The 25,559-nt window shown below is 40.3% G+C and overlaps 1 protein-coding gene across 14 annotated transcripts in view; it reads right to left on the bottom strand.

Annotated features, from left to right (window-relative positions):
- Positions 1–25,559, bottom strand: part of TLK2 (tousled like kinase 2) — a 139,328-nt gene that overhangs the window by 17,491 nt on the left and 96,278 nt on the right. For 8 of the 14 annotated variants that reach the window (XM_008012200.3, XM_008012197.3, XM_008012194.3 and 5 more), the window contains 7 exons: positions 24,781–24,933; positions 23,730–23,795; positions 21,406–21,472; positions 19,632–19,729; positions 18,006–18,087; positions 11,978–12,069; positions 1,527–1,616 (listed from right to left, as the gene is read on the bottom strand). In XM_008012200.3, the coding sequence (XP_008010391.1) occupies positions 1,527–1,616; positions 11,978–12,069; positions 18,006–18,087; positions 19,632–19,729; positions 21,406–21,472; positions 23,730–23,795; positions 24,781–24,933 (648 nt within the window). The remainder of the gene's footprint in view (positions 1–1,526; positions 1,617–11,977; positions 12,070–18,005; positions 18,088–19,631; positions 19,730–21,405; positions 21,473–23,729; positions 23,796–24,780; positions 24,934–25,559) is intronic. The other 6 variants (XM_037993190.2, XM_008012201.3, XM_073005146.1 and 3 more) reach the window with 1 other exon arrangement.

Consider the following 25,559-nt stretch of genomic DNA (forward strand, 5'->3'; position numbering starts at 1 on the left):
CCTGCCCTCTAACTAGATCTTTTTAAAAAAATTCCACTCCATGTGAAACACACATGGCTAAGCTCAGTGCCAGGGCTATCCAAATGAGAAGAAGAAATCCCTGAGAGAATGGCCCAGGTCATGTTTCCAAAGGGAATTATAGTCCTCTTTGGGGTTATTTCTAAATGTGAGCCAGCGGTTTGCACAGCCATCTCTGAGACTGTTGGCTAGAACAGAGATGGCTTAAAACTCCTAGAATTACCCTGGGAGGCTGAGGGAACCTGGAGTCTAGACCTAGGACATATTCCGATTCAGTTCAGACTTCTACAGAGAAACATTTCCAAATGTTGAGATATATCCAACTAAACGGCTGGGTAAACCCAGAGGCACAGGAGCTTACCGATACCAAGTAACAAAATACAGCAATGACCGCAATTACCAACGATCTCAGACAAGCCATTTAACTTCTCTGGTCCTCAAAATCCTCCTATAAAACGAAAAGGCTGGACTCTGAGAACCCTTCCTATTCTAACATCCTATAAGCCTATAAGCCTGTATTTCAATATGTTGCACTGAGCCTTGTCTTCATTAGTGCCACATTTGTTGTCTCATTCTAGGATAAAATCACACAGCCAGTACTTTTTAAAAAAAGTCTGGCAATGTTCATAAGAGTCTCTGGGGTGAGCAGAAACTCTCTTGAACAGTCTACACTCACTAGTGCACGTCAGCGGCATGCTGGCACCAACTCATGTCAGTTTCCAAGAGCTGACTTAAATTTTCAAGAGTTTTGTGAGCGGGTTATCAAACCACTGGTAGGACAAACAGATAAGCAAAATGTGGTATACCCACACGATGGAATATTATTTTGTCATAAAAAGGAATGAAGTACCGATACATGCTACAAGGATGAAACTTGACAACATCATGCTAAGTGAAAGAAGCCAGCAATAAAAGTCCATATACTATATGATTCCATGCATATGAGAGTCCAGAATAGGAAATCTATAGAGATAAAACAGACAGATTAGGGTGAGGGCAGAGGGATGGAATAGTGGAATAGAGGAATAGTAGTAAAAGGTATGGGGTTTCTTTTGAGGTGGTGAAAAAATTCTAAAATTGGCTCTGGTGGTTGTATATATCTATGAATATGCTGAAAACCAGTAAACTGTATATTTTACATGTGTGAATCATATAGTATGTGAATAATAATTAAGATGTTTTAAAAAAATAAACAGGTGGTACATCAAAATTGGACACAGGAGGAATATCTACACTACGGAAACTGGCAAACATTACAAATTAGCCCTGTCTCTCTTCATACCAAGCTGGTTGTTAAACATTTACTGGCACACAAGTGCATGGTCCTTTGGCCTAGAGGTTTCTTACTGACCCAAATTTGAATTTATGTTTGATCATTTGTCCACAAATTAATATATTTGGTTCCCTCAGAGGGTATGTCCTAGACCCAGAGTTCAGCTCTATTCCATGAACAATCAACATTGCAAGAAAATAATATAACTGTTAAGGTAAAACAGCACAGCACTTACGAGTCAGTATCCAGTGAAAAGTAATCATACAGCTTAACTATTCTGGGATGATCCAGTTCTTTATGAATCCGGTATTCCCTACATGCATGCCTGTAAACAAAAGGGAAAATTAACAAGAAGGTATATTGGCCTACCTTTTAGAACTCTTCAAAGATCTTCCTAAATATTCAATCATTTCTCTATTGTCTCCACATGTTAATTCCATTCTGGTCCATCTGGTCCCTCATCTGACTTCTCTCTTGGCTCATCCTATTTTCTCTATTGGAATCTACCAAGCCATTGAGAAAATAATAGGTGCTCTGGCTTCGCGCAGTGGCTCACGACTGTAACCCTAGCACTTCGGGAGGCTGAGGCGGGTGGATCACAAGCTCAAGAGATAGAGACCATCCTGGCCAACATGGTGAAACCTCGTCTCTACTAAAAATAAAAACTTAGCTGGGCGTGGTGGTGCGCACCTATGGTCCCAGCTACTCGGGAGGCTGAGGCAGAAGAATCACTTGAACCCAGGAAATGGAGGTTGCAGTGAGCTGAGGTCACGCCACTGCACTCCAGCCTGGCGACAGAGCGAGACTCCATCTCCAAAAAAAATAAATAAATAAAATAATAGGTGCTCAAATATTTGTTAAGTGAACAGATGTCAACCCTTTTTATCCCTTTCAAGTTCATTCTATGATAATCACACCTCTTTTCCACTTATACTCAAGTATCATAGATTTTAAAATAACAAGGACAGTTATTTTCCCCCCTCCTCTAAAGCTGATACATGAAATCATATCTGTAAATGTATATATGCTGGAGTAACACCAAAGGGGTCATTTTTATCATGTAAACCCCTTAGGTTAAAGGATTATCTATTACATAAATCAATTAGCAGTACTTTGTAGTTTTTGTTTTTAAATTCTTCTTCTTACAAAAATAATTTAAGTGCTATTAGCTTTACTTTATTCTAATAAACTATGAAATGTGAGATTATGGAACCCCAGTTTTCTTGGAATGGCATATTTGATGCAGTCATCCACTGCATAACAACCCTTCGGTCAATGATGCTAAGCCACATATATGACAGGGGTCCCATAAGAGTATAACAGAGCTTCCCATGAACTGAGGAAGAAAAAAAAAAGTACAACAGAGCTGAAAAATCCTATCACCTGGTGACCCAGCAGTCAAGAGGTCACTGCACAATGCATTACTCATGCTTGTGGTGATGCTGGTGGAAACAAACCTACTGTGCTGCCAGCCATATTAAAGTCTAGCACATACAGTTATCTACAGTATATAACACTCGATAATGATAATAAATGAATACATAATTGGTTTATGTATTTACTATACAGCAGGCCCTTAAATAACATCATTTTGTTATAACGCTAATAAAAAAAAAAAAAGTCAGCTAGGCACCATGGCTCATGCCTGTAATTCCAGGACTTTGGGAGGCCGAGGTGGGTAGATACCTGAGGTCAGGAGTTCGAGACCAGCCTGACCAACATGGTGAAACCCGTCTCTACTAAAAATACAAAAATTAGCTAGGTGTGGTGGTGGCCACCTGTAATCCCCACTACTCAAGAGGCTGAGGGAGAAGAATCATTTGAACCTGGGAGGCGGCGACTGCAGTGAGGCAAGACTGCGCCATGGCACTCTAGCCTGGGTGATAAAGTTAGACTCTGCCTCAAAAAAAAAAAAAAATCAATTCCTGGTCGGCACCACTGTCCATGTGGAGTCTGTGTGTTCTTCCCCTGTCTGCATGGGTTTTCTCAGGTTATTCTGCTTTCCTCCCACATCCCAAAGGCACATGGGTTGGGTTCACTGGCATATCCACATGGTCCCTGTGTGTGTGTGTGTGTGTGTGTGTGTGTGTGCATGCACCTGCCATGCAATGGGACGGCATCCTGTCTAGGGTGGCTCCCACCTTGCCCCTGAGCTGCTGATATAGGCTCTGGCCACCCTCAACCCTGAGTGGGGAATGAGTGGGTAAATGTTACCTTGTTTCTATTAATCTTTCTTAAATTTATATAAAGCTCATACATATTTCAACGTTTAGTATTACAAGTGTTTTAGTCTTTATTTAGAAGCTGGGTGATGTTTTTGTGACCAGGAATATGCCACAGGAACTTAACTCTTGTTTATGTCAATTAGCCTATGGTAAAATTGGTTTTGTTACACCTTGTTTCCCTTAAAGTTGCAGTTTCCAAGAACCTATCATTGCTATTAAGCGAGGGCTTACTATACTGCACTTTTTTTTTTTTTTTTTTTTTGAGACGGAGTCTCGCTCTGTCACCCAGGCTGGAGCGCAGTGGCCGGATCTCAGCTCACTGCAAGCTCCACCTCCCGGGTTTACGCCATTCTCCTGCCTCAGCCTCCCGACTACAGGCGCCTGCCACCTCGCCCGGCTAGTTTTTTTGTATTTTTTAGTAGAGACGGGGTTTCACCGTGTTAGCCAGGATGGTCTCGATCTCCTGACCTCGTGATCCGCCCGTCTCGGCCTCCCAAAGTGCTGGGATTACAGGCTTGAGCCTCCGTGTCTGGCCACTTTTTTTATTTTTGAGATTGAGTCTCACTCTGTTGCCAAGGCTGGAGTGCAGTGGCGCGATCTCAGCTCACTGTGGCCTTTGCCTCCCAGGTTCAAGCGATTCTCCTGCCTCAGCCTCCCAAGTAGCTGGGATTACAGGCACATACCAGTATGCCCAGCTAATTTTTGTATTTTTAGTAGAGAGGGGGTTTCGTCATGTTGGCCAGGTTGATCTGGAACTCCCGACTTCAAGTGATCTGCCCGCCTTGGCCTCCCAAAGTGCTGGGATTACAGGCATGAGCCACGGCACCTGGCCTGCACTGTACTTTTTAATTATTTAAATTTTAGACACGGGGGTAGTGGCTCATGGCTGTAATCCCAGCACTTTGGGAGGTTGAGGCAGGCGGATCGCTTGAGGTCAGGAGTTTGAGGCCAGCCTGGCCACCATGGAGAAACTCCATCTCTACTAAATACACAAAAAGCAGCAGGGAGTGGTGGTGCGCACCTGTAATCCCACTACTTGGGAGGCTGGGGCAGGAGAGATGCTTGAACCCAGAAAGCAGATGGAAGTGAGCTAGATCACACCACTGCACTCCAGCCTAAGTGTGACAGAGCAAAACTCCATCTCAAAAAAATAAAAAAAAATTTTAGAATGTACTCCCATCTACTTATTAAAAAAAAAAAAATTGTAACTATAAAACAAACTCAGGCAGGTCCTTCAGGGGGTATCCCAGGAGAAAGCATTGTTATCATAGGGGGTGACAGCTTCGTGCATGTTATTGTCCCTGAAGAGCTTCCAGTGGGACAAGATGGAGATGGAAGAAAGTGATATGGATGGTCCTGACCCTGTGCAAGCCTAGGCTAATGAGAGTGTCCCTTAGTTCTTAACAAAAAAATGTTTAAAAAAAAAATTTAATAGAAAAAAGCTTATAGAATAAGGATACAAGGAAAGAAAATATTTTCATACAACTGTGTACAATGAGTTTTTTTAAAGCTAAGTGTTATTTATAAGAGTCAAAAAGTTTTTTTAAAAAGGCAGTTTCTACAGCAAAAAGGTTACAGTCAGCAAAGATTTACACTTGAAAAAATTTTTAATAAATGTAGTGTAGCCTTTGTGTACAGTGTTTATAAAGTCTACAGTAGTGTGCAATATTATCCTAGACTCTGACTCACTCAGAGCAACTTCCAGTTCTGCAAATTCTATTAATGGTACAGGTGTACCATTTTTATACTGTATATTTACTGTATCTTTTCTATGCTTAGATATGCTTACATACACAATTAGTAACACAATTGTCTATAGCAGGGGTCCCCAACCCAGTACAGGTCCGTGCCTTGTTAGGAACTGGGCCACACAGCAGGAGGTGAGCAGTAGGTGAATGAACGAAGCTTCATCTGTGTTTACAGCTGTTCCCCATAGCTCGCATGACCACCTGAGCTCCTGGTCTGTCAGATCAGCAGCGGCAGATTCTCATAGGAGTGCAAACCCTACTGTGAACTGTGCATGCTAGGGATCTAGGTTGTGTGCTCCTTATGAGAACCTAACACCTGATGATCTGTCACTGTCTCCCATGACCACCAGATGGGACCGTTTAACTGCAGGAAAGCAAGCTCAGGGCTCCCACTGATTCTACATTATGGTAAGCTGTATAATTAATTCGGTATATATTACAATATAATAGTAATGGAAATAAACGACACAATAAATACAATGCGCTTGAATCATCCTGAAACCATCTCTCCCCCCACCCCCGGTCCATGGAAAAACTGTCTTCCACAAAACTGGTCACTGGTGCCAAAAAGGTTGGAAACCACTGGCCTATAGTATTCAGTACAGTAACATGCTATACAGGTGTGTAGCCTAGGAGCAATGGGCTATACCATACAGCCTAGGTATATACTAGGCTATACCATCTAAGCTTACATTAAGTACACTCTGTGATGTTTGCACAACAAAATCACCTAACGATGCATTTCTCAAAACGTAGTCCCATTGTTAAGCAACATATGACTAACATGATTAGCATTTTTAAGGTACTTTTCTAGTTTAAAATCATTTCATAAGGAACAAAAGTGTACTGTATAGCCTGATATATTCATATTCTGAATTTTAGAACAACAACAGAATATGCTTACACAATATAATTACCAATACTATTTTAAGAATGTAGTTCTGGCAGGCGTGGTGGCTCACGCCTGTAATCCCAACACTTCGGGAGGCCAAGGTGGGCAGATCACCTGAGGTCGGGAGTTCAAGACCAGCCTGACCAACATGGAGAAACCCTGTCTCGACTAAAAAAAAAATACAAAATTAGCCGGGGTGGTGGTGGCGCATGCCTGTAATCCCAGCTACTTGGGAGGCTGAGGCAGGAGAATTGCTTGAACCCAGGAGGCGGAGGTTGTAGTAAGCTGAGATTGTGCCATTGCACTCCAGCCTGGGCAACAAGAGCAAAACTCCGTCTCAAAAAAAAAAGTGGTTCTTATTTACAAAGAGAGTAACTGTGATATTTTAAGTAATTCAGCACTATTTGGCTTAGGACATCTTGTTATAAGGCTAGTTGGAAAGGGGACACTTTCCATAGTATGGTAAAATAAAACTAAAAAAACAGTGATGTTTTCAGAAACGGGTAAACTACAGTATACCAAAAATACAAAGAAAGTACTCAACTAAAGAAAAGCTGAGGAAAAAATTAGGGGAAGTGGGGAAAGGGAGAAATAGGAATCTGAAAATAATTACATATATTTTTCCCCAATGGAAACTATTTGGGCTTAGTTTTCAAGCTGCCATTTTTGGCCATTTTGCCTCCCCTGATGCTTCATTTCATCATCTTTACGTTTTTCCAAAAAACGACTTGCCAGCACTGAGGCAGAGTGGTGTTAGAACACACACTACCCTGGGAACACAGAGGCCTGGCTCCTTGTTGTGGCTCTGTGGCTTCACCTCTCTGAGCTTCAGTTTCGGCATCACTGGACTGGATGTTTTGAAGTAAGCTTGCTGCAGACACTCGGCAAATGTAGCTTTGGCCTCCCCAACCCCCAATTCCACCAAAGTAGCTCCATACTTGTCTTTTTTTTTTTTTAATTACACACATATATTTAACAGTACAGTTTTACACAGAGTACTAAGAGCACTTTTCTTCATATTTTACAGAAGGGCTAGAAACATACAGATTTTCTTTTTCTTTTAAGACAGAGTCTTGCTCTGTCACCCAAGGTGGAGTGCAGTGGTGCCATCTCAACTTACTGCAACCTCCACCTCCTGGGTTCAAGCTATTCTTCTGCCTCAGCCTCCCAAGTAGGTGAGATTACAGGTGCGTGCCACCACACCCAGCTAATTTTGCATTTTTAGTAGAGACTGGGTTTCACCATATTGGCCAGGCTGGTCTCAAACTTCTGACCTCGTGATCCGCCCACCTTGGCCTCCCAAAGTGCTGGGATCATAGGTGTGGACCACTACCCCCAGCCCAGATTTTCTTCTTTTTTTTTTGAGATGGAGTCTTGCTCTGTCTCCCAGGCTGGAGTGCAGTGGCCCGATCTCGGCTCACTATAACCTCCGCCTCCAGGTTCAAGCGATTCTCCTGCCTCAGCCTCCTGAGTAGCTGGGACTACAGGCGTCTGCCACCACCCCTGGCTAATTTTTGTATTTTTAGTAGAGGTGGGGTTTCACCATATTGGTCAGGCTGGTCTCGAACTCCTGACCTTGTGATCCGCCTGACTTGGCCTCCCAAAGTGCTGGGATTACAGGCTTGAGCCACCGCGCCCGGCCCCAGCCCAGATTTTCTATTAGTAATCATACACATCACCAAATCTAGCTCCTAAATAGGATGCATTACAATCTGTTTAGAATTTAAAGGCTTAGGGGCAATAAGCAGGAGAGGAAAAAGTATGTACATTTTTGTTTTACAAAACTGACTAAAAAATACATTCAAGAAATAGTAAAGAGAATTTAATATAATCTTGTTGGGTGTGGTGGCTCATACCTGTAATCCCAGCACTCTGACAGGCTGAACTGGGAAGACTGCTTGAGCCCAGGAGTTCAAGACCAGCCTGGGCAACACAGTGAGACCCCATCTCAAAAAAAAGAATTTAATATGATCTCATGTGCCCTGAAGGAGGTAGTACCTGATTAAGAGGGGTAATCGCTATGTCCAAATAATCTCCTACATGGAGCTTCTGCAACTGCAGAGTCACAGAATTATCAGTCCCCTTTCTGCCAGCACACTTGCATTTTAAATTACATTCCTTATAATACTGCATTTGATAAAATAAGGGTGCTGCTGTCTTTGTTTCTGAGACAAAGACACAGTGGCTCATGCTTGTAATCCTAGCACTTTGGGAGGCCGAGGCAGGTGGATCACGAGGTCAGGAGAATGAGACCACCCTGGCTAACACAGTGAAACTCTGTCTCTACTAAAAATACAAAAAAGTTAGCCGGGCGTGGTGGCAGGCACATGTAGTCCCAGCCACTCGGGAGCCTGAGGCAGGAGAATGGCGTGAACCCGGGAGGCAGAGCTTGCAGTGAGCGGAGATCGCGCCACTGCACTCCAGTCTGGGCGACAGATGAGACTCTGTCTCAAAAAAACAAAAAACAAACAAACAAAAAGTTTAAAAATCCAGGGACTAAACAGATCACTGTTTTAAGTTATTTTTCACTCTAGCATGCTATAAATGTATAGCGCTCGACCCTTTTAACTTCTTGATTTTGTGCATTTTAGAGCAGAAACCAATTTCTCTTTTTGAGGTACAGAAAACAGAGTAAAAAAGAGGTGGCAAAAATTTAAGAATCAAAATGTCATTCAAAGTCCTCGCCAATTAACGGAATTTGAAGAGTGTCGCTGAATCTGTGCCCAGCTCTAAACCTGCATCTCTTACTTCATCAGCAAGGCAATGACTGAGCCATGTTCAACTTTCAACTTATAATCCAAGGGATCCATGTACTACAAACACAGAGACTTTAATGAGAAACTGGAAGAAACTCATCCACCAAAATGTCTTTTACTCTCTTATAAGTTGATATATATTTAGATTTTTCAAAATGCTTGCTTTTATGTTTAAAAAATTAGAATAGAGTATCATACAAAAGCATACTGACTCCAATACAAATTACTTCTACAAATAATTCTACATGAAATTTTTCCTACTGTAGAATTTTTAATATGTTATTTGAGGGAGTTTAAGCAGTTCAGAAATACTAAATTTTTAAAATAAATTTTTTAAATAAAATTTGTGTTTTTATAATGTAAAAGTAAAATATAATCAGTTTACTTTTTGTTTATGGTAGGAGGAGGAGAGGAATGAAGTGACAGAACGAAATTCAAAATACAACAAAACAAACATCTTTTATTTTCTTTTGAAATTTGCCTTCTTTTTTATCAGAATAAATGTCTTGATTCCAGATGGGACTGGGAGGTCATCCCCATGAATGGAAAAGCAATTAACAGACCTTACTAGCAGGGTTATAGCATTTTCATATTTTATAATGTCACAACACTGAAGTATACTACTTTTTAGTTTAATACTGATTTTTTAAAGCACTCATCAATGTCTGTTATGTGCTTGATGTAAGTCTCCTTTTAGTTCAAAGCAGTTAATGACATTTTGTCAATTCACCATTTTCTATAGCCTGAAATATATGACTATGATTTCATATCACTTAGAAAGCCAATTCTTTCAAAAGAAAGGTGGAGATACTTAAGAATTGTCCCCTCAGTGCTGCTTCCTGATTGGGGGGGAAAAAAAAAGAATTCCCCCCACCCTCCCAATGCAAGAATGGAGGCCACGAGAACTCACACAACCTCTACCCAGGGTGTCTGCCAAATGGGAAATGCCCCCTCCTCAGATGAGCTCAGGCACCATGATCCCCTCTCTGATGAGGAAACAGAGTAGAAAGGCACCAACGCCAGCCTGGAACTTGAATGGCAAAGAACTTAAGACAAATAAGACCATCCCCTTCACGTGCTCTCTGACATCCAATCCATACCCGCCACGACTCAGAGTGCTTGCCAACTGTTTGAAGGAGGGACAAGGCCCGGCTTCCACTCCTCACTGTTTCAAAAGGCTAGATGAGCAGAACGCCCATCTGCAGTTGCTGTGGTATCCAATACTAGAGTTCTCTGCAAGGTCAGCCAGAAACCTGGTTACTCAGACTAGGCAAAATACATACATGTCTCAGCACAGGAACTATGTTCTCGAGGTTGACCAAGGTTGGTCCCTAGAGGGCATTTTTAAAGAGAAGCATGTGCTGGTCTAACACCCTTAGGCATTCTTAGAGTCTCAACACAGTAGGGGCATTGCTCATTTATAACTGGTCAGAACAACATGTGCTTTCCTTCTCTGAAGTGCTCCTGGCCCCCTCACTACTGCATGCCACTCATCCCTACATGTCAAGTGACTGGAATGTTCTTATAATAATGTAACTGCCTCTCAGAAGCATCTGGACTGCAGCTGCCTGTCACCTAAGAAACACACGCAGGGTGCCACAGGTCATCCCTTCTCCCTCTGCTAAGCCCTGTTGCTCTTAATGTAGCAGGAACCTTCCCTTCTCCAGTGCTGTGCCCCACTGCCCATCTGTCTGGAACAGGAAGAACTTCTGGGTTCCTGATGAACAAGAGGTATAGAGCAAGAGTTGCCTTGGACCAGGCTAGAAGCCAACTAAAGGGCTACTTCAAAGACCACTGTTTTTTCCCTTCCAAATTATTATTTATTAAAACAAAAACAAAAAACAAAACAAAAAAACAAGGCTGCCTTTATAGAAACGAGGTGTTTATCAAAAAAGCCAGTCCCCTCCTTTCAGGGGCAGGACTTGTCTGATTCAATACTTGTACCAACAACAAGGAAACAAAACTAAGCCCAGTGGGGAACCTAATAGCAAATTAAGTCTGCATAGCCTCTAAAGCAAATGAGCCATGAACTCCAATGTTCAGGAGCTTGGGGGGATATAGGCAAAACCTGACATTAGTGGATCAAAGCAATTCACAGCTGTGCAAATAATAACAATTCATTTTAAAGAAGCCCCCTCTCCCCACGCCCCACCCCAAGTACAGATGAAGACTGCCACTAGTACTATTCTATAGAGAAGCAAGCACAGAAAGTGTGACCCTGAAGACTGAGAACTTTGAGATGGGCAAACTGCGACAGGGAGGAGAACATAGCACAGAGAGGCTGAACAAGTCAAACAGGTGCCACGAAGACACACCAGTTGCCCCCAGTCTCTTCCAGAAGGAAATGACTGAAGTAGCAGAAAGAACCCACCAGCAGCTCCCTAGGGTCTAGTTTCTACAGACAAGCAACCATGATTTCTTTTTTTTTTTTTTTTTTTTTTTTTTTTTTTTTTTTTTTTTTTTTTTGAGATGGAGTCTCACACTCGCTCTGTCACCTAGGCTGGAGTGCAGTGGCGAGATCTCAGCTCACTGCAAGCTCTGCCTCCCAGGTTCACGCCATTCTCCTGCCTCAGTCTCCTGAGTAGCTGGGACTACAGGCACCCACCACCACGCCCGGCTAATTTTTTGTGTTTTTAGTAGAGACAGGGTTTCACTGTGTTAGCTAGGATGGTCTCAATCTCCTGACCTCGTGATTAGACTGCCTCAGCCTCCCAAAGAGCCGGGATTACAGGCGTGAGCCACCGTGCCCGACCAGCAACAATAATTTCGAAGGCTTTATTTACTACAGCTATTTCTAGCCACAAAGGAAAGGAAGGTTAAGAGTACTGGGGCTTTGGATTAAGGAAAATCTGGATTTAAATACTAGCTCAGCCACTTCCTGTTACTCCAATTCTGTAAGCATCAGTTTCCTCATTGTAATACTGAGAATACATTTATTATCTTAGGGCAGTTATGAAGATTACATAAAACAAAACCAACAACAATGCATGTAAAGCTTGTAGCATAATGCTCAAACTACAGGTATTATTTAATTTTAAAAAGTCAGACACTCAAGTATCACTCACTTGTGGTAATTCTCCTTTTTCTCATCTCTCCAGTTTTTATTTAACTGGTGAATTTTCACAGCTACGTATCTTTGCTCTGTTAGATCAAATGCCTATAAAGAAAGAGAATAAATTATATACTGGGCAAATGTTAAGAATTACAGGCAACTGATGTGAAGCTTTAACATATAACATAATCAAAGTCCAAAATACATTATTAAATATATCACATACTTGTATCAGTCTTGCAACTATCTTCTTGAAACTTGTGATTAGATAATTCAGAAGTCTCCAGACACACTGGCACCAAGGGGTTTAGAACATAAAACCAGGCCAACACCACAAACAGAAAGATAGCCCCTGCCTTCAGAATCATTTCCTAACCATGCTCTTTCTGGACACCATCTACTCCCCGTCTGGGACCCGTCTCCCTTAGGTTGCTCTTGTCCTTCAGTTGACACTGGGACTTTACAAACTTCAAACATCCTGCCACTTTTGAAATCCTAGGGACACACACTGTCTGCCTCCTGGAGAAAATAACCCCTCACAATATACTTCTTTGGCATGATTATTTACAAAATAACCCTGTAATTTGGCATATTGTTTATTAAAATAAAAAGAGAAACAAGAACAAAAAACAGCCCTGCCTTTAGTCCCATCTCTATCTGCTGGGCAAATGAAAAGTGGTTTTGTTGTTGTTGTTGTTGTTTTTGAGACGGAGTCTCGCTCTGTCGCCCAGGCTGGAGTGCAACGGTGCAATCTCAGCTCACTGCAACATGTCTCTCGGGTTCAATTGATTCTTCTGCCTCAGCCTCCTGAGTAGCTGGGATTACAGGCACGCACCATCAAACCTGGCTAATTTTTGTACTTTTAGTAGAGACGGGGTTTCACCATGTTGGTCAGGCTGGTCTCCTGACCTCAGGTGATCTGCCGGCCTCGGCCTCCCAAAGTGCTGGGATTACAGGTGTGAGCCACCGGACCTGGCCGAAAAGTAGTTTTTAATTCCAACAATGGATGAAGTTAGTGACACCAAGTCACTTCTCCAGCACTGTCCAGAGGTAGGAACCGGCTTTCCCCAAAGGCCACCACTGCCGGCAAGTCCTGCATCAGCTAGGTAGTGCTTGCTATAGCACAGTGAAAAAGGTAACATGGATTTTTGAGGAAGCTGGGTGTAAATCATTATTTGATAAAGTAATCTTTCAACTGAATTGAAGATTTCCCTCCAAACAAAAGAATTTATTGCATAGCTCCTTTAGAATAGTTTTTTTTAGTTTGTAAAGTTCAGATTAAAAGCTTACTATTTCAGTTTCAACACTGTTATCACCCATCTGCTAATTTCCACAAATATACAAATACATGAAGGCAACAAGTGCAGAAAACAGTCCATAAATAGGGTGATCACTACTTTACAGATCTTTCTAAACGTAAGTTTCTCTAGGTAAGCACTGCATGTAGAGAGAGCTGCTTATAGAGAAACTTCCATCATTTATACCAAATTAAAACCAGTATGTTTAAAGTATAAAAACCACTCACTTCAGACATATCTTATTTCACAAAAACTGCAATATTTTTAATTTTTTTATCTAGACAAGTCCTCAATGTGTTTGCCAGGCTGGTTTTGAACTCCTGGCCTCAAGTAATCTTCCCACCTTGGCCTCTCAAAGTATTGGTATTCAGTATCATTTCCCATCCATTCTCTTTCTGGACACCATCTATTACCATCTGGGACCCATCTCCCTTAGGTTGTCTCTTGTCCTTCAGTTGACACTTAACAAACTTCAAACATCCTGCCAGTTTTGAAATTCTAGGGACACACTGCCTGCCTCCTGGAGAAAATAACCCGCTATTGGGTTAGAGGCAGTAGAAAGTGTTGGGTTAGAGGCAGTAGAGGCCATGCCCGGCCAAAAACAGAAACTTTGGAACTTTTTTCTTACAGAATCTTCAGTCCATCCACAATCATGAATACCATCATGGCTTCACAGCAGAAAATCATTTCAAATAATTTTTTAAAAACAGTAAATACCACCCAATTTGTAAGAGTACCAATGCTATTTAAAGCATAATTTTCTCTAACTACACTGCACTTCTAAATCCAAGACACTGTCACCTACCACTGACTTAGGAAAGGATTTTGGAGAGTGGAGAACAGCGAAAGAAAAACTAAATGCACACATCACCATAAGAAGTATTTAGATCTCAGAAATAAAATGTGTGGGGCTGAGCGTGGTGGCTCACATCTGTAATCCCAGCACTTTGGGAGGCTAAGGAGGGCAGATCACAAGGTCAGGAATTTGAGACCATCCTAGCCAATATAGTAAAATCCTATCTCTACTAAAAAAATACAAAAATTATCCAGGTGTGGTGGCAGGTGCCTGTAATCCCAGCTACTCAGGAGGCTGAAGCAGGAGAATCACTTGAACCTGGGAGGCAAAGGTTGCAGCAGTGAGCCAAGACCACACCATTGCACTGCAGCCTGGACGATAGAGTGAGACTCCGTCTCAAGAGAAAAAGAAATAAAATGTTTGAAGAAATATATTAGGAAAAAATACGATGATGAAATTACTAAAAGTAACCAGAAGGCACCAAGAACCAATTTTGATGTTTCAAAATTACATACACATCTAGGTATATGTCCAAAAGAATTGAAAGCAGAGTCTCATAGAAATATTTGGACACCCAAATTCAAAACAGAACTACAGGCTGGGCGCGGTGGCTCATGCCTATAATCCCAGCACTTTGGAGGCAGAGGTGAGCGGATCACTTAAGATCAGGAGTTCGAGACTGGCCTGGCCAACACAGTGAAATCCCATCTCTACTAAAAATACAAAAAAATTAGGTGGCATGGTGGTACACACTTGTAATCCCAGCTACTGGGGGAGGCTGAGGCAGGAAAATCACTTGAACCCGGGAGACGGAGGTTGCAGTGAGCCGAGATTGCACCACTGCACTCCAGCCTGGGCGACAGAGCAAGACTGTCTCAAAACAAACAAACAAACAAACCAAAAACAAAAACAACAGCACTATATACAATAGGCAAGAGATGGAAGCAACCCAAGTGTCCATCAACAGAGAAGGATAAACAAAATGTGGTATATACAATAAAATATTAAGTGACCTTAAAAAGGAAGGCAATCCTGTTACATGCTATAGCATAGATGAACCATGAGGACATTATGCTAGGTAAAATAAGCTGATTATGAAAAGATGTAACATGATTCCACTTCTGTAAGAAATCTAAACATAGTCAAATTCAGAGTAACAGAATGTAAAATGGTTCCAAGGATGAGGAGGAGGGGGAAAGGAAAGTTGGTTAATGGCTACAGAGTTTCAGTTTTGGAAGATGAAAAAAAGTTCGAGATCTATTTCACAAAAACGTGAATGTACTTTACTGAACTATATACTTAAAAATGGTTAAGATGGTAAATTTTATATCTATCTTTTTATGATAAAAAAATTACAAAGAAAATAAACTAAGAATTGACTTAAGAATGAACATAAAAATGAAGAAAGCAGAAAGAATGAAAGCAGACATTAATGAAATTGAAAACTAACGAAATAGCAGATTTCATCAACAAAACAGTTGATTCTTAGGAAAAAATTAATAACAACACTGACTAATCTCTAGCCTATCAATCAAGAAACACAAAAATAAAAATTTTACAAGAACAGAGAAGTAACTAGGATGTGGAATATCTATCTATCTATTTTTTTTTTTTGAAATGAATCTCGCTCTGTCGCCCAGGCTGGAATGCAGTGGCCAGATCTAGGCTCACTGTAAGCTCTGCCTCCTGGGTTCATGCCATTCTCCTGCCTCAGCCTCCCAAGTAGCTGGGACTACAGGCGCCCGCCACCACGCCCGGCTAATTTTTTGTATTTTTAGTAGAGACAGGGTTTCACCGTGTCAGCCAGGATGGTCTTGATCTCCTGACCTCATGATCCGCCTGTCTTGGCCTCCCAAAGTGCTGGGATTACAGGCATGAGCCACCGTGCCCAGCCAGTGGATAATATTTTTTAAAACTCTAGGCCAAGCATGGTGGCGGTAATCCCAGCACTTGGAAGACCGAGGGGTGAAGATCACTTCAGGCTAGGAGTTTGAGACCAGCTTAGACAGCACAGTGAAACCCTGTCTCTATTAAAAAAGAAAAAATATATAAACGAAATAGATTTCCCAGAAAAATTAAATTACCAAGACTGACTTAAGAGAGAGAAAATCTGAATATATCAATGGTTGTAGAAGAAACTGAAAAGACAGCCAAATGTTTTCCACTAACTCAACATCTCCCAGGTGATTTTTCTTTTCTTTCTTTGTAGAGGCATGGTCTTGCTATGTTGCCCAGGCTGGTTTCAAACTCCTGGGCTCAAGTGATCCTCCCGCCTCGGCTCCCAGAGTGCTGGGATTATAGACATGAGCTGCTGAGTCTGGCCTGCCCGAGAAGTTTTTATGAGTCAACTCTAACAAACTTTCAAGGAGCCAACAATTCCCAAGTGATGAAAAGGGTTCCAGAGCATGGAAAAAAGAGACTTCACAACTCTATCTAACGAGCTAGGATAATTATGACATCAAATTTTGACAAAGCTGCTTGCATACAAAAGGTGACTATGGGCCAATCATACTTATAAGCACAGATTAAAAAATACAAATAAGATACTAGAAGCCAGGTGCAGTGGCTCATGCCTGTAACCCCAGCACTTTGGGAGGCTGAGATGGGAGGACACTTGAGCTCTGGAGTGGGAGGCTGCAGTGAGCCGAGACTGCACTGCTGCACTCTAGTCTGGGTGTCAGAGTGAGACAATGTCTCCAAAAAAAAAAAAAAAAGGCACTAGAATATCAAAACCAGTACGGTAGTGCACTAATCGTAATACAGTTCTGGAGATGAACAGTGATGTAGTGATGTCAGTTGCACACATTGTAAAAGTACTTAATACCACTGAAACATATACTTAATAAAATCACAGTGGGGTGCAGTGGCTCACACCTGTAATCTCAGCACCCTGGGACGCCAAGGCAGGAGGACTGCTTGAGCCCCTAAGTTGAGACCTGCCTGGGCAATGTAGCAAGACCCTATCTCTACAAAATATTTAAAAATTAGTGCACTGGGCCTGTAGTCCCAGCTACTCAAGAGGTTGAGGCAGGAGGCTTGCTTGTGCCCAGCAGTCTGAGGCTGCAATGAACTATGATCGTGTTACCTCACTCCAGCCTGGGCAACAGAGCAAGACCCTGTCTCTAAAATAAATAAATAAAACCACAATTTAAAAAAAATTAGAAAACGGCAGAACTAGTTTTAACATTTTTATTTGCAATGAAAACTATTTTACTAAAAAGATTTCCCATATATAAATTCATACGGGCATAACATAAATCCTAACAGTTAAAGCTGTACTTCTGAAAGGTACAGCTGTACAACAAAGACTACTTAATAAACAATTCTATACTTCACAGACAGGTGCCAGAAACATGTAGAAAAATTAAATCCACATGTTATGGATCTGTGGCTATATTTAAAACATACTGAATCCCTCATCTGGTAAAAATCAACCTGGAGGCTCAGCAGCCTGTACTTCGCTGGCCCAACTGAAGCACTCTAAGCCAGAACACTCTTTCAGACTTCCAGGGCTAGTAAATGATATTAGAACACTTCTAAAACAAAAAGCAGGTTTTCCAATTTTAAAAAATCTATTCTTATTGGAAATAGGTTTGACACATCTATTCTGTACAAGAAATAAAGATAGCACATACTCTTTTCTAACAAATATGAGGCAGAAAGTACAGAACCAGAATAAAAATCATCATAATTCCACCACCCAGTATACTTCCTTCTTGTTTTTTAAATTTATAATTATTTATTTTTCAAACTTGAAAATGACAATACTGTATTCTGCTTGGTCACTTAGGTTTAAAAGCTGTTTTCCCAAAGATACAGGTTTTTAAAGTTTTTGAATTTCAACCAGTGGATACCAACCTATAATTATCAGTATTTTTAATGTTCTCCAAGTTGGTAAGAGCTGATAATTTAACCCCCAGTCTTTGTATCCAGTTCCTTATACTTACCTTGTAAACTTCACTGAAACCTCCTCTACCCAAAAGATGTAACAACAAATATCTGTCATTTAGCGTTGGATGATCTTTAAATCTGTGGAAACAGGGAACATGGAACACCCTGAGATCATGGACTACAGTCTTCCACGCTTGCCAAATTCCCAGAATATCTAACACATTATACATACAATTATAGCTTCTGTTGGTAGTTTGACAATCAACATCAACATGGCAAATACTGAGTATAAAGTTACACAGTTCAAAGAGGCAGTGTAATTACAATGAACAGCACTAGCTGCAGAGCCACAGGACTTGGGTGCTGGTCTCAGTGTAGCTACACTAGACCTTTCTTGCTCCTCGTGCTTTTTTCTGTCCTGCTATACAATGAGGGAGGGTAGATTAGAGTAGACCAGAGATTTTTAAATTGTGCTATTTGGCTCCTTCAAACTGTTCAAGGGCCACATGTTCTCACCATTTCAAAAATACATACAGTAAAATTCCAAGACACTTGCTATTTCCTTAAAAACAGATTTGATTATAAAGTGAGTCACATGTTCTATGTGCATTCATTATTCTCTCTTTAAGACAGATATAACTGTGTTCCCCATATTAGATTCTCTTGGGTAGTTTCTTAGTAATATGATAAAGAAATGACAAATTCTGGCAAAAACAAATTTAAAAATATTTGTACCTAGTTCCTGATCTTAAACAATCTCACTATTAATTCTGAAATTACTTTACATGGATTCTAAGAAAGTAGCATGCCTATTTGGAGAGACATTACTGCATGGTGGTTTGGATGAAAAAGATCCAAGTTTAACTCTTTGGTCACATTATTTATGAGTCCCTGGTCAAGTTAATTTACTTTCTCTAAGCTTGTTTTCTGATTGATGTATTAAAGATGACTGGGTTATCCTGCGGATTAAATGAGAGCACTAAGGGCACTTAGGACCAGGCCTGATACACAGAGAGTTCTCAGAAAGTGGTACCTGCTGTTGTCTGCCACTTTAACAGAAAGAAAGGTCCAAAGCTCATATAAGCCAAACAAAAATACACAAGCTGTGGCTTTATGAAAAAATGTTTCAGGGTCCAAAAAAATATGGGGAAAAAACAGATTACTTATAAAAGTCGCTTTCTACTTTCAACCTACTTTGCCCAGTTTCAATTCATCTACAGTTAATGTAATGAACTTAAGAGTCTTACTTAAAATGTCAACACCTGAATGGCCCTTAAAGGTCATTCAGAAACTGAGTGTCATCTCAACCCAATACTCTTTCCACAACACCACACGGTGACCCATCTTCCCTTTCTTAAGGCTCTGTAGGGAAATCTGAATATGCCACATATCTCAACCATTTACAATTACGAAGCCATATTGTTTTAGTAATCTCTACTCATGTAAAAATGCTCTACGTATACACATATGTACTTAATATATAAATTTAATACAATTGTATATTTAAACCAAGGCAAATCATAATTTTGTTTACAAAATTGTATTAGATGCTACAAAAGAGCTAAATACACTATGGAATCATTTATGTAACTTACATTAAGCAAACACATTATTCTAGACCATTCAATTCATGACATAAAATGCTTAGCAGTCTCCAACCCAAGTACCCCCAAGTAGCTTACTGTGAATTATCTTCATTATGTATCCTTTTTAGTTCCCTGATATGTAGATTTCTAACCCTTTCTAGCCTCTCCAGCTCTGCCTGGATCTCTGCTTCCTCCTAAAGCGAAAAGGAAAGAAATAGCACAGGGATCTTATTTCAAAAACAATAGCAAACATTTATCTTATGAAAGGCTAGAGGAAGATGCTTTGCATTGAAAGATTTCTTTTTAAGCAATAAGAATTTTAATCATAAAAATTAGCCCATAGAAAATAATAAAATTCAAACCATACAGAGGAGTTCAGTGAGAAAAGTAAAAGTTCTCTACCCTCTTCCTCCCTCCTCTCCATGCCCACTCCTGAGATGTAACCACTATTAAGTTTCTTACACAAGTTTCCAGGAATGTTTTGTGCATATATACACAGACATGGAAACATTTTTTACAAAAATCAGGTTATCTATCCAGTTTTCGTCTTTAAGTGTGGATTACACTTGGTGCCTTAAGTTCTACTTATTTTTATGTTTTATTTTTTGAGATGGAGTTTCACTGTTGTCGCCCAGGCTGGAGCGCAGTGGCGTGATCCCGGCTCACTGCAACCTCTGCCTCCCAGGTGCAAGCAATTCTCCTGCCTCAGCCACCCGAGTAGTTGGGATTACAGGCACACGCCACCATACCCAGCTAATTTTTTGTATTTTTAGTAGAGATGGGGTTTCACTATGCTGGGCAGGCTGGTCTCAAACTCCTCACCTCAGGTGATCCACCCACCTCAGCCTCCCAAAGTGCTGGGATTACAGGTGTGAGTCACCATGCCCAGCAAGTTCTACTTATTTAATAAGCTCTGAGAACCCAGTGGGAAAACAGCATGAAAACTAATATGTGAAATAAAAAACAAAAGCACACATACCAAAAGCAGTTCAGTAAATCCTTACTGACCATTATCACCCATAAACAGCATTGACCAATGTATGTGCTTCTGAATTTTAAGAGCTGAGCAATCTACATCTAAGATATCTCAGTGAATATCATCAATAACAAAATCTATATTATGTGCCTTTGTGTTTGAATAAGGTTTGGCGTAAGACTTTCTCTTTTGAGCTAGTTTAGGCAAGGAATAAGAGCTGCTATGTGATTTAAAATATGATTTAAAATCTTCACATCAATTTCAAAATCATCTGCTCTTATTATATATTAAAATTTTACTCCAAAGATAACCACTTGGGAAGCCTTATGATGTATACAGAATTATCTGCTCACAGATCACTGGGGAAAAAAAAACACTCTTATTGGGTTGCTGGAATTGACTTGAAAATGGAAAGATAGGCCAGGCATGGTGGCTCACACCTGTAATCTGTAATCCCAGCACTTTGGGAGGCTGAGGCAGGCAGATTACTTGAGGTCAGGAGTTCGAGACCAGCCTAGCCAACATGGTGAGACCTCGTCTCTACTGAAAATACAAAAATGAGCTGGGTGTGGTGGCATATGCCTGTAATTCCAGCTACTTGGGAGGCTGAGGCACGAGAATCGCTTGAGCCCAGGAGGTGGAGGTTGCAGTGAGCCAGGATCGTGCCACTACACTCCAGCCTGGGAGACAGAGTAAGACTCCATCGCAAAAAAAAAAAAGAAAAGAAAAGAAAATGGAAAAATATGAGTTCTACCATTAGGCTACAAGACATGACATGAAAGCAGTCACTCAAGCTTTCTGCTGCTATGTGCAGCTACTATGACCAGATAGCTTCAACCCCAAATGTAAACTAGGTATCACATTTCTCCAGGGAGATTTTCTCATTATACTTACCTTTTTAAGATGACCTAATCTGAGTTTGAAGATTTCTTCTTGTTCATGGTATTCTGCTAATGTTAATCTGAAAAACAGTGGTGAGTTTCAGTAAACTACTAGAAATCATAGTTTGCTTATTTAAAGAGAAATGCTCAAATATACTATAAGACATATTCAGTTTCAGTCTCAGTTAAAATGACTGAAAGACAGGTTATCTTGTAGTCCTCTGACAAGAGAAAACTTCTGTGATTTACCAGATATGATGTGAGGGAAGAACTTCAAAGCCAAAAGTCTAATTTGCAAAACATAAAAAAAAAGTGAGCCATATTTTTATATTATTTTTGAAATGAGTTTTGTCCCATATATTACTCAGATGAAAATTCATTCAGAGAGAGCCAAAAATTGTCTAAAAATCTTTTAGAGGGCATAACAATAAGCCAATGGATTTTATTATTCTTGTTAACACTTAAACCTTGATAGTGTAATAACAAAGAGAAAGATATAGCAGCAAATTAGAGTCTAGGATTTGGAGTCTGAGGACTAGGGTTTAAAGCACTACTAAGCCGCTGGCGATGTGACCTTGGGCAAGCAACTTTAACCTCTTCACTCAGTTTCCTGAAATGCAGCAAGTGATAATACCTATCTAAGAAAGCGTTGCGGCTTACATGATAATGTACACAGAATATTGAAAATGCTATTTAAATAAACTCTCAAAGGGCTGACTTGACGGGTATTCACGTGTTTCATGTTCCACCTATTCCAACAGCATCCTTATATCTCAAGAATGAACAAGTGGCCAGGCTGGGCGGCTCACTGTAATCCCAGTACTCTAGGAGGCTGAGGGGGAAGGACTTGGAGCCAGGAGTTTGAGACCAGCCTGGGCAACAAAGCAACACTCCGTCTCTGTGAAAAAAAAGAAGAAAGAAGTTGGGCATGGTGACACATGCCTGTAGTCCCAGCTACTCAGGAGGCTGAGATGGAAGGATTGCTTGAGCCCAGGAGGTTGAGGCTATAGCGTGCTATCATCATGTCACTGCACTCCACCGCGAGAAACAGAGCAAGGCTCTGTCTCTTAAAAAAAGAAAAAAGAAAGAAAGAAAATAAAAAAAGATGAACAAGTGAGAATTATTTTTTTCTTCCATCTCTACCTTTTTGGCATTCTAGAAGCATATACAGATATTTAACATTTTTAGATACCGCTGTTTAGATATATTCTACATAGCAGAAGAAAGAGGAAATATCTATCCTATCAACCAGAACAGAGTCTTTGAGGTCTAACTCAAGAAAAAATAGAAAGAAGAAGAAACTCACCTACTAGGGCTATCTCTTTACAGATGTAGAAATACTTGTATCTATTACTCCATTCCACACCAGCAAAAAACAGATAAATAAAAAATGATGGCTAAGAATTCTCTGTCTGAAACAGGTTCAGGGCCAAGAAAGGATAATATGACTCACTCCAAGACTCCAGAGGCCTACTTCTGGCTTCTGGTCAAAGTAAGAGCCAATTCACAGATACTCTAATTAAAAACTGGACTGACAGCCTTCTGGATTGGATTTTACACAGGACTCCAGATGGCAACTGCTTACATATTACTAGCCTAGATAGAATTCTAATTATTGTTCCGTGGCAAAGAAATAACCTATGCCTTCTTTAGCACTCCTAAGCGAATGGTTTTGTGCATTAGCATTAAATAATTTTCAAATAATACTAGAGGGAAAGTCCCTTCACAAAATAAACACAGGAGTCATGAAAGAAAACATTGGTCAGATTAATTAGCCTGGACAATCTTTCAAATCTGAGCCCCTACTTGGACTTGCTGAAAGGAAAATACTTTATATTTAAGACTCTATACTCTTCCCCTCTTCTCATTCTGATTATTGCACTTGACTAGTCTTTAAAATCAAGGGGAAAATGTTTTATAACATTTGGGCTGGGTTCAGTAGCTTGCGCTTGTAACCCCAGCACTTTGGGAGGCTGAAGTGGGTGGATCATTTGAGGTCAGGAGTTCGAGACCAGCCTGGCCAACATGGAGAAACTCCATCTCTACTAAAAATACAAAAATTAGCTGGGCGTGGTGACGCACGCCTGTAGTCCCAGCTACTCAGGAGGCTGAGGCAGGAGAATCATTTGAACCCGGAACACAGAGGTTGCAGTGAGCCGAGATAGCACCACTGCACTCTGGCCTGGGTGACAGAGTGAGACTTTGTCTCAAAAACAAAAAACAAAAAACAAAAAACTATTTGGAGTTATATGAATGAAGATGTTTTCCAAGTTCATTACGCACATTTTTATCGCTATACTTAATGTAAGTATTAGTTTATTCGTCTGTTCATCTCACCTAAGTAAATTGTGGGCTCCTAAGGCTGGGGCTGTATCCTTTAGCTCTGTATTCCCAGAAGAGGGCCTAGCATAAAATAAGCATTTAACACAGACTTACTAAACGAATATCAAGGACAAGACTTCCCAAAACATCAGATACGTATGGGGTGAGGATTGGTGTTAAGCCATGTTTCTCAGTAGAATGAAAGAAGATGCATTTCTAGGATGCCACAGACTTTTAACAATAATGTAATACAAGTATTATTATACCTGAAGTGGATTATGTGTTGTTTTTGTGAACTAATATGAAAACATAAAACAAATGACATATTAGTTGATAAGTTATATGATACACATTTTCTTTGAAGCTATCTTTGGATATGAAACAAACTTTCAGTTAAAGAGAAAGGAAGAAATGAATGGAGAAGGCAGGCATTTGTGCTTAGAATTTTCTACTCCTCCTATACATGGTAGCTATGTAAATATTGTTGAGTGACAAATAAAAAGATGACTATACTGCAGTTTAAGATACTGGTGTTTTCCTTATATTCCCAGAACAGGAAACAATTCTGATTAGATCAAGTTGTGGCTTATTGGGACAATATCCTTTTCTAACATAACAGGTTTTCGGGGCGCTTATCCTAAGTTTGCGACTATTAACGAAGTGCTCTTTTGACCAGTAAAGAGCATTCTTCTGTTTGAAATAGCAGCCAGGTAACTCCCATAAGATGACTAGTATACCACAACCTGGAGCCACATGTAAGCAATAATATCATTTCAGTACAATGATGTCTTATTTGTTAACCAGGAGTGGCCAAAAGACATGATGTCAAGTGACATTACTTTTCCCTCTCATTCAAAATGCCCTAAATAAAGAGCAGCTTTAAGAAAATCAATTAATTTTATATGGCATTTATATGAGTTGAGCAAATCCATTAATGTAACTGAAAAGAAGGTTTAAACCTGAGTGAACTCCAGAATTTACAACTATTGCCGGTGGCAATCAACAGGACATTTGTATTTGGGGGTGTGGTGTGGTGTCTCAGCGTTCACGTCAATAAAGAACATACGTTTCATTTTCAGCTCCATTGGTCTTGCTTTTCCGCTGTTTCTGCTCATTGGTTGCAGGAGGGGCCTGACCCATGGCAGGAGGTTTCCGCTTTGCTAACATTTTCCGTTGTCTTTCTATCTCTTCCCTCTGTGAATTTATCCTTTCCTGTTGCCTAGAAATATAAAAGATGTTGCACAAAGAAAGTCAAAAGTTTTACCACAGCTATGTAACACACACAATTTGTCACTTGTGTATCCAATTTCAGAAAAAATAAGCCCCTAAAGGTCAAGAAGAGATCTGATTTTAACTTCAGATTGGAAGGGCCAAACAATCGGTGATGGATGTTTTCTGGGAATGAGTCTGTGCTTTAAGACACTAGTTATTACTATTTTCAGAGTGGGCAGGAAGGAACGTATCAAATTTCTATTGTGACCTTATTTTCTGACTCAAAAGGAACAATTTTCTGATTCCTTTTCAACAGCTAAGAAAACAATTCTCTGATCTGAACCCATTAAAAGTAAAAATTATATTTTAAAAGTTGTAAAATGTTCCAAGTTCTTTTTTATTTTTCTTTGGATGAAAGCTTCTCAGTTTTGTGTAAAAAGATACCAAGTTTGTAGGATGCTAAAGAAAGTAAACAAGGTTTTCTTTAAACATCTATCCTTTATTCTAGTCTAAGGGAGCCATTACTACTCTACACATCAACCCCGCCCACTGATACAGTGACACCTAAATTAAGCTTTTAAAAGACAAATACATTCAGAGAAAGCACAATAAAGTCTTCAACTAGTAAGAACT

This window comes from Chlorocebus sabaeus, chromosome 16 (assembly GCF_047675955.1).
Source record: "Chlorocebus sabaeus isolate Y175 chromosome 16, mChlSab1.0.hap1, whole genome shotgun sequence".
Taxonomy (NCBI): domain Eukaryota; kingdom Metazoa; phylum Chordata; class Mammalia; order Primates; family Cercopithecidae; genus Chlorocebus; species Chlorocebus sabaeus.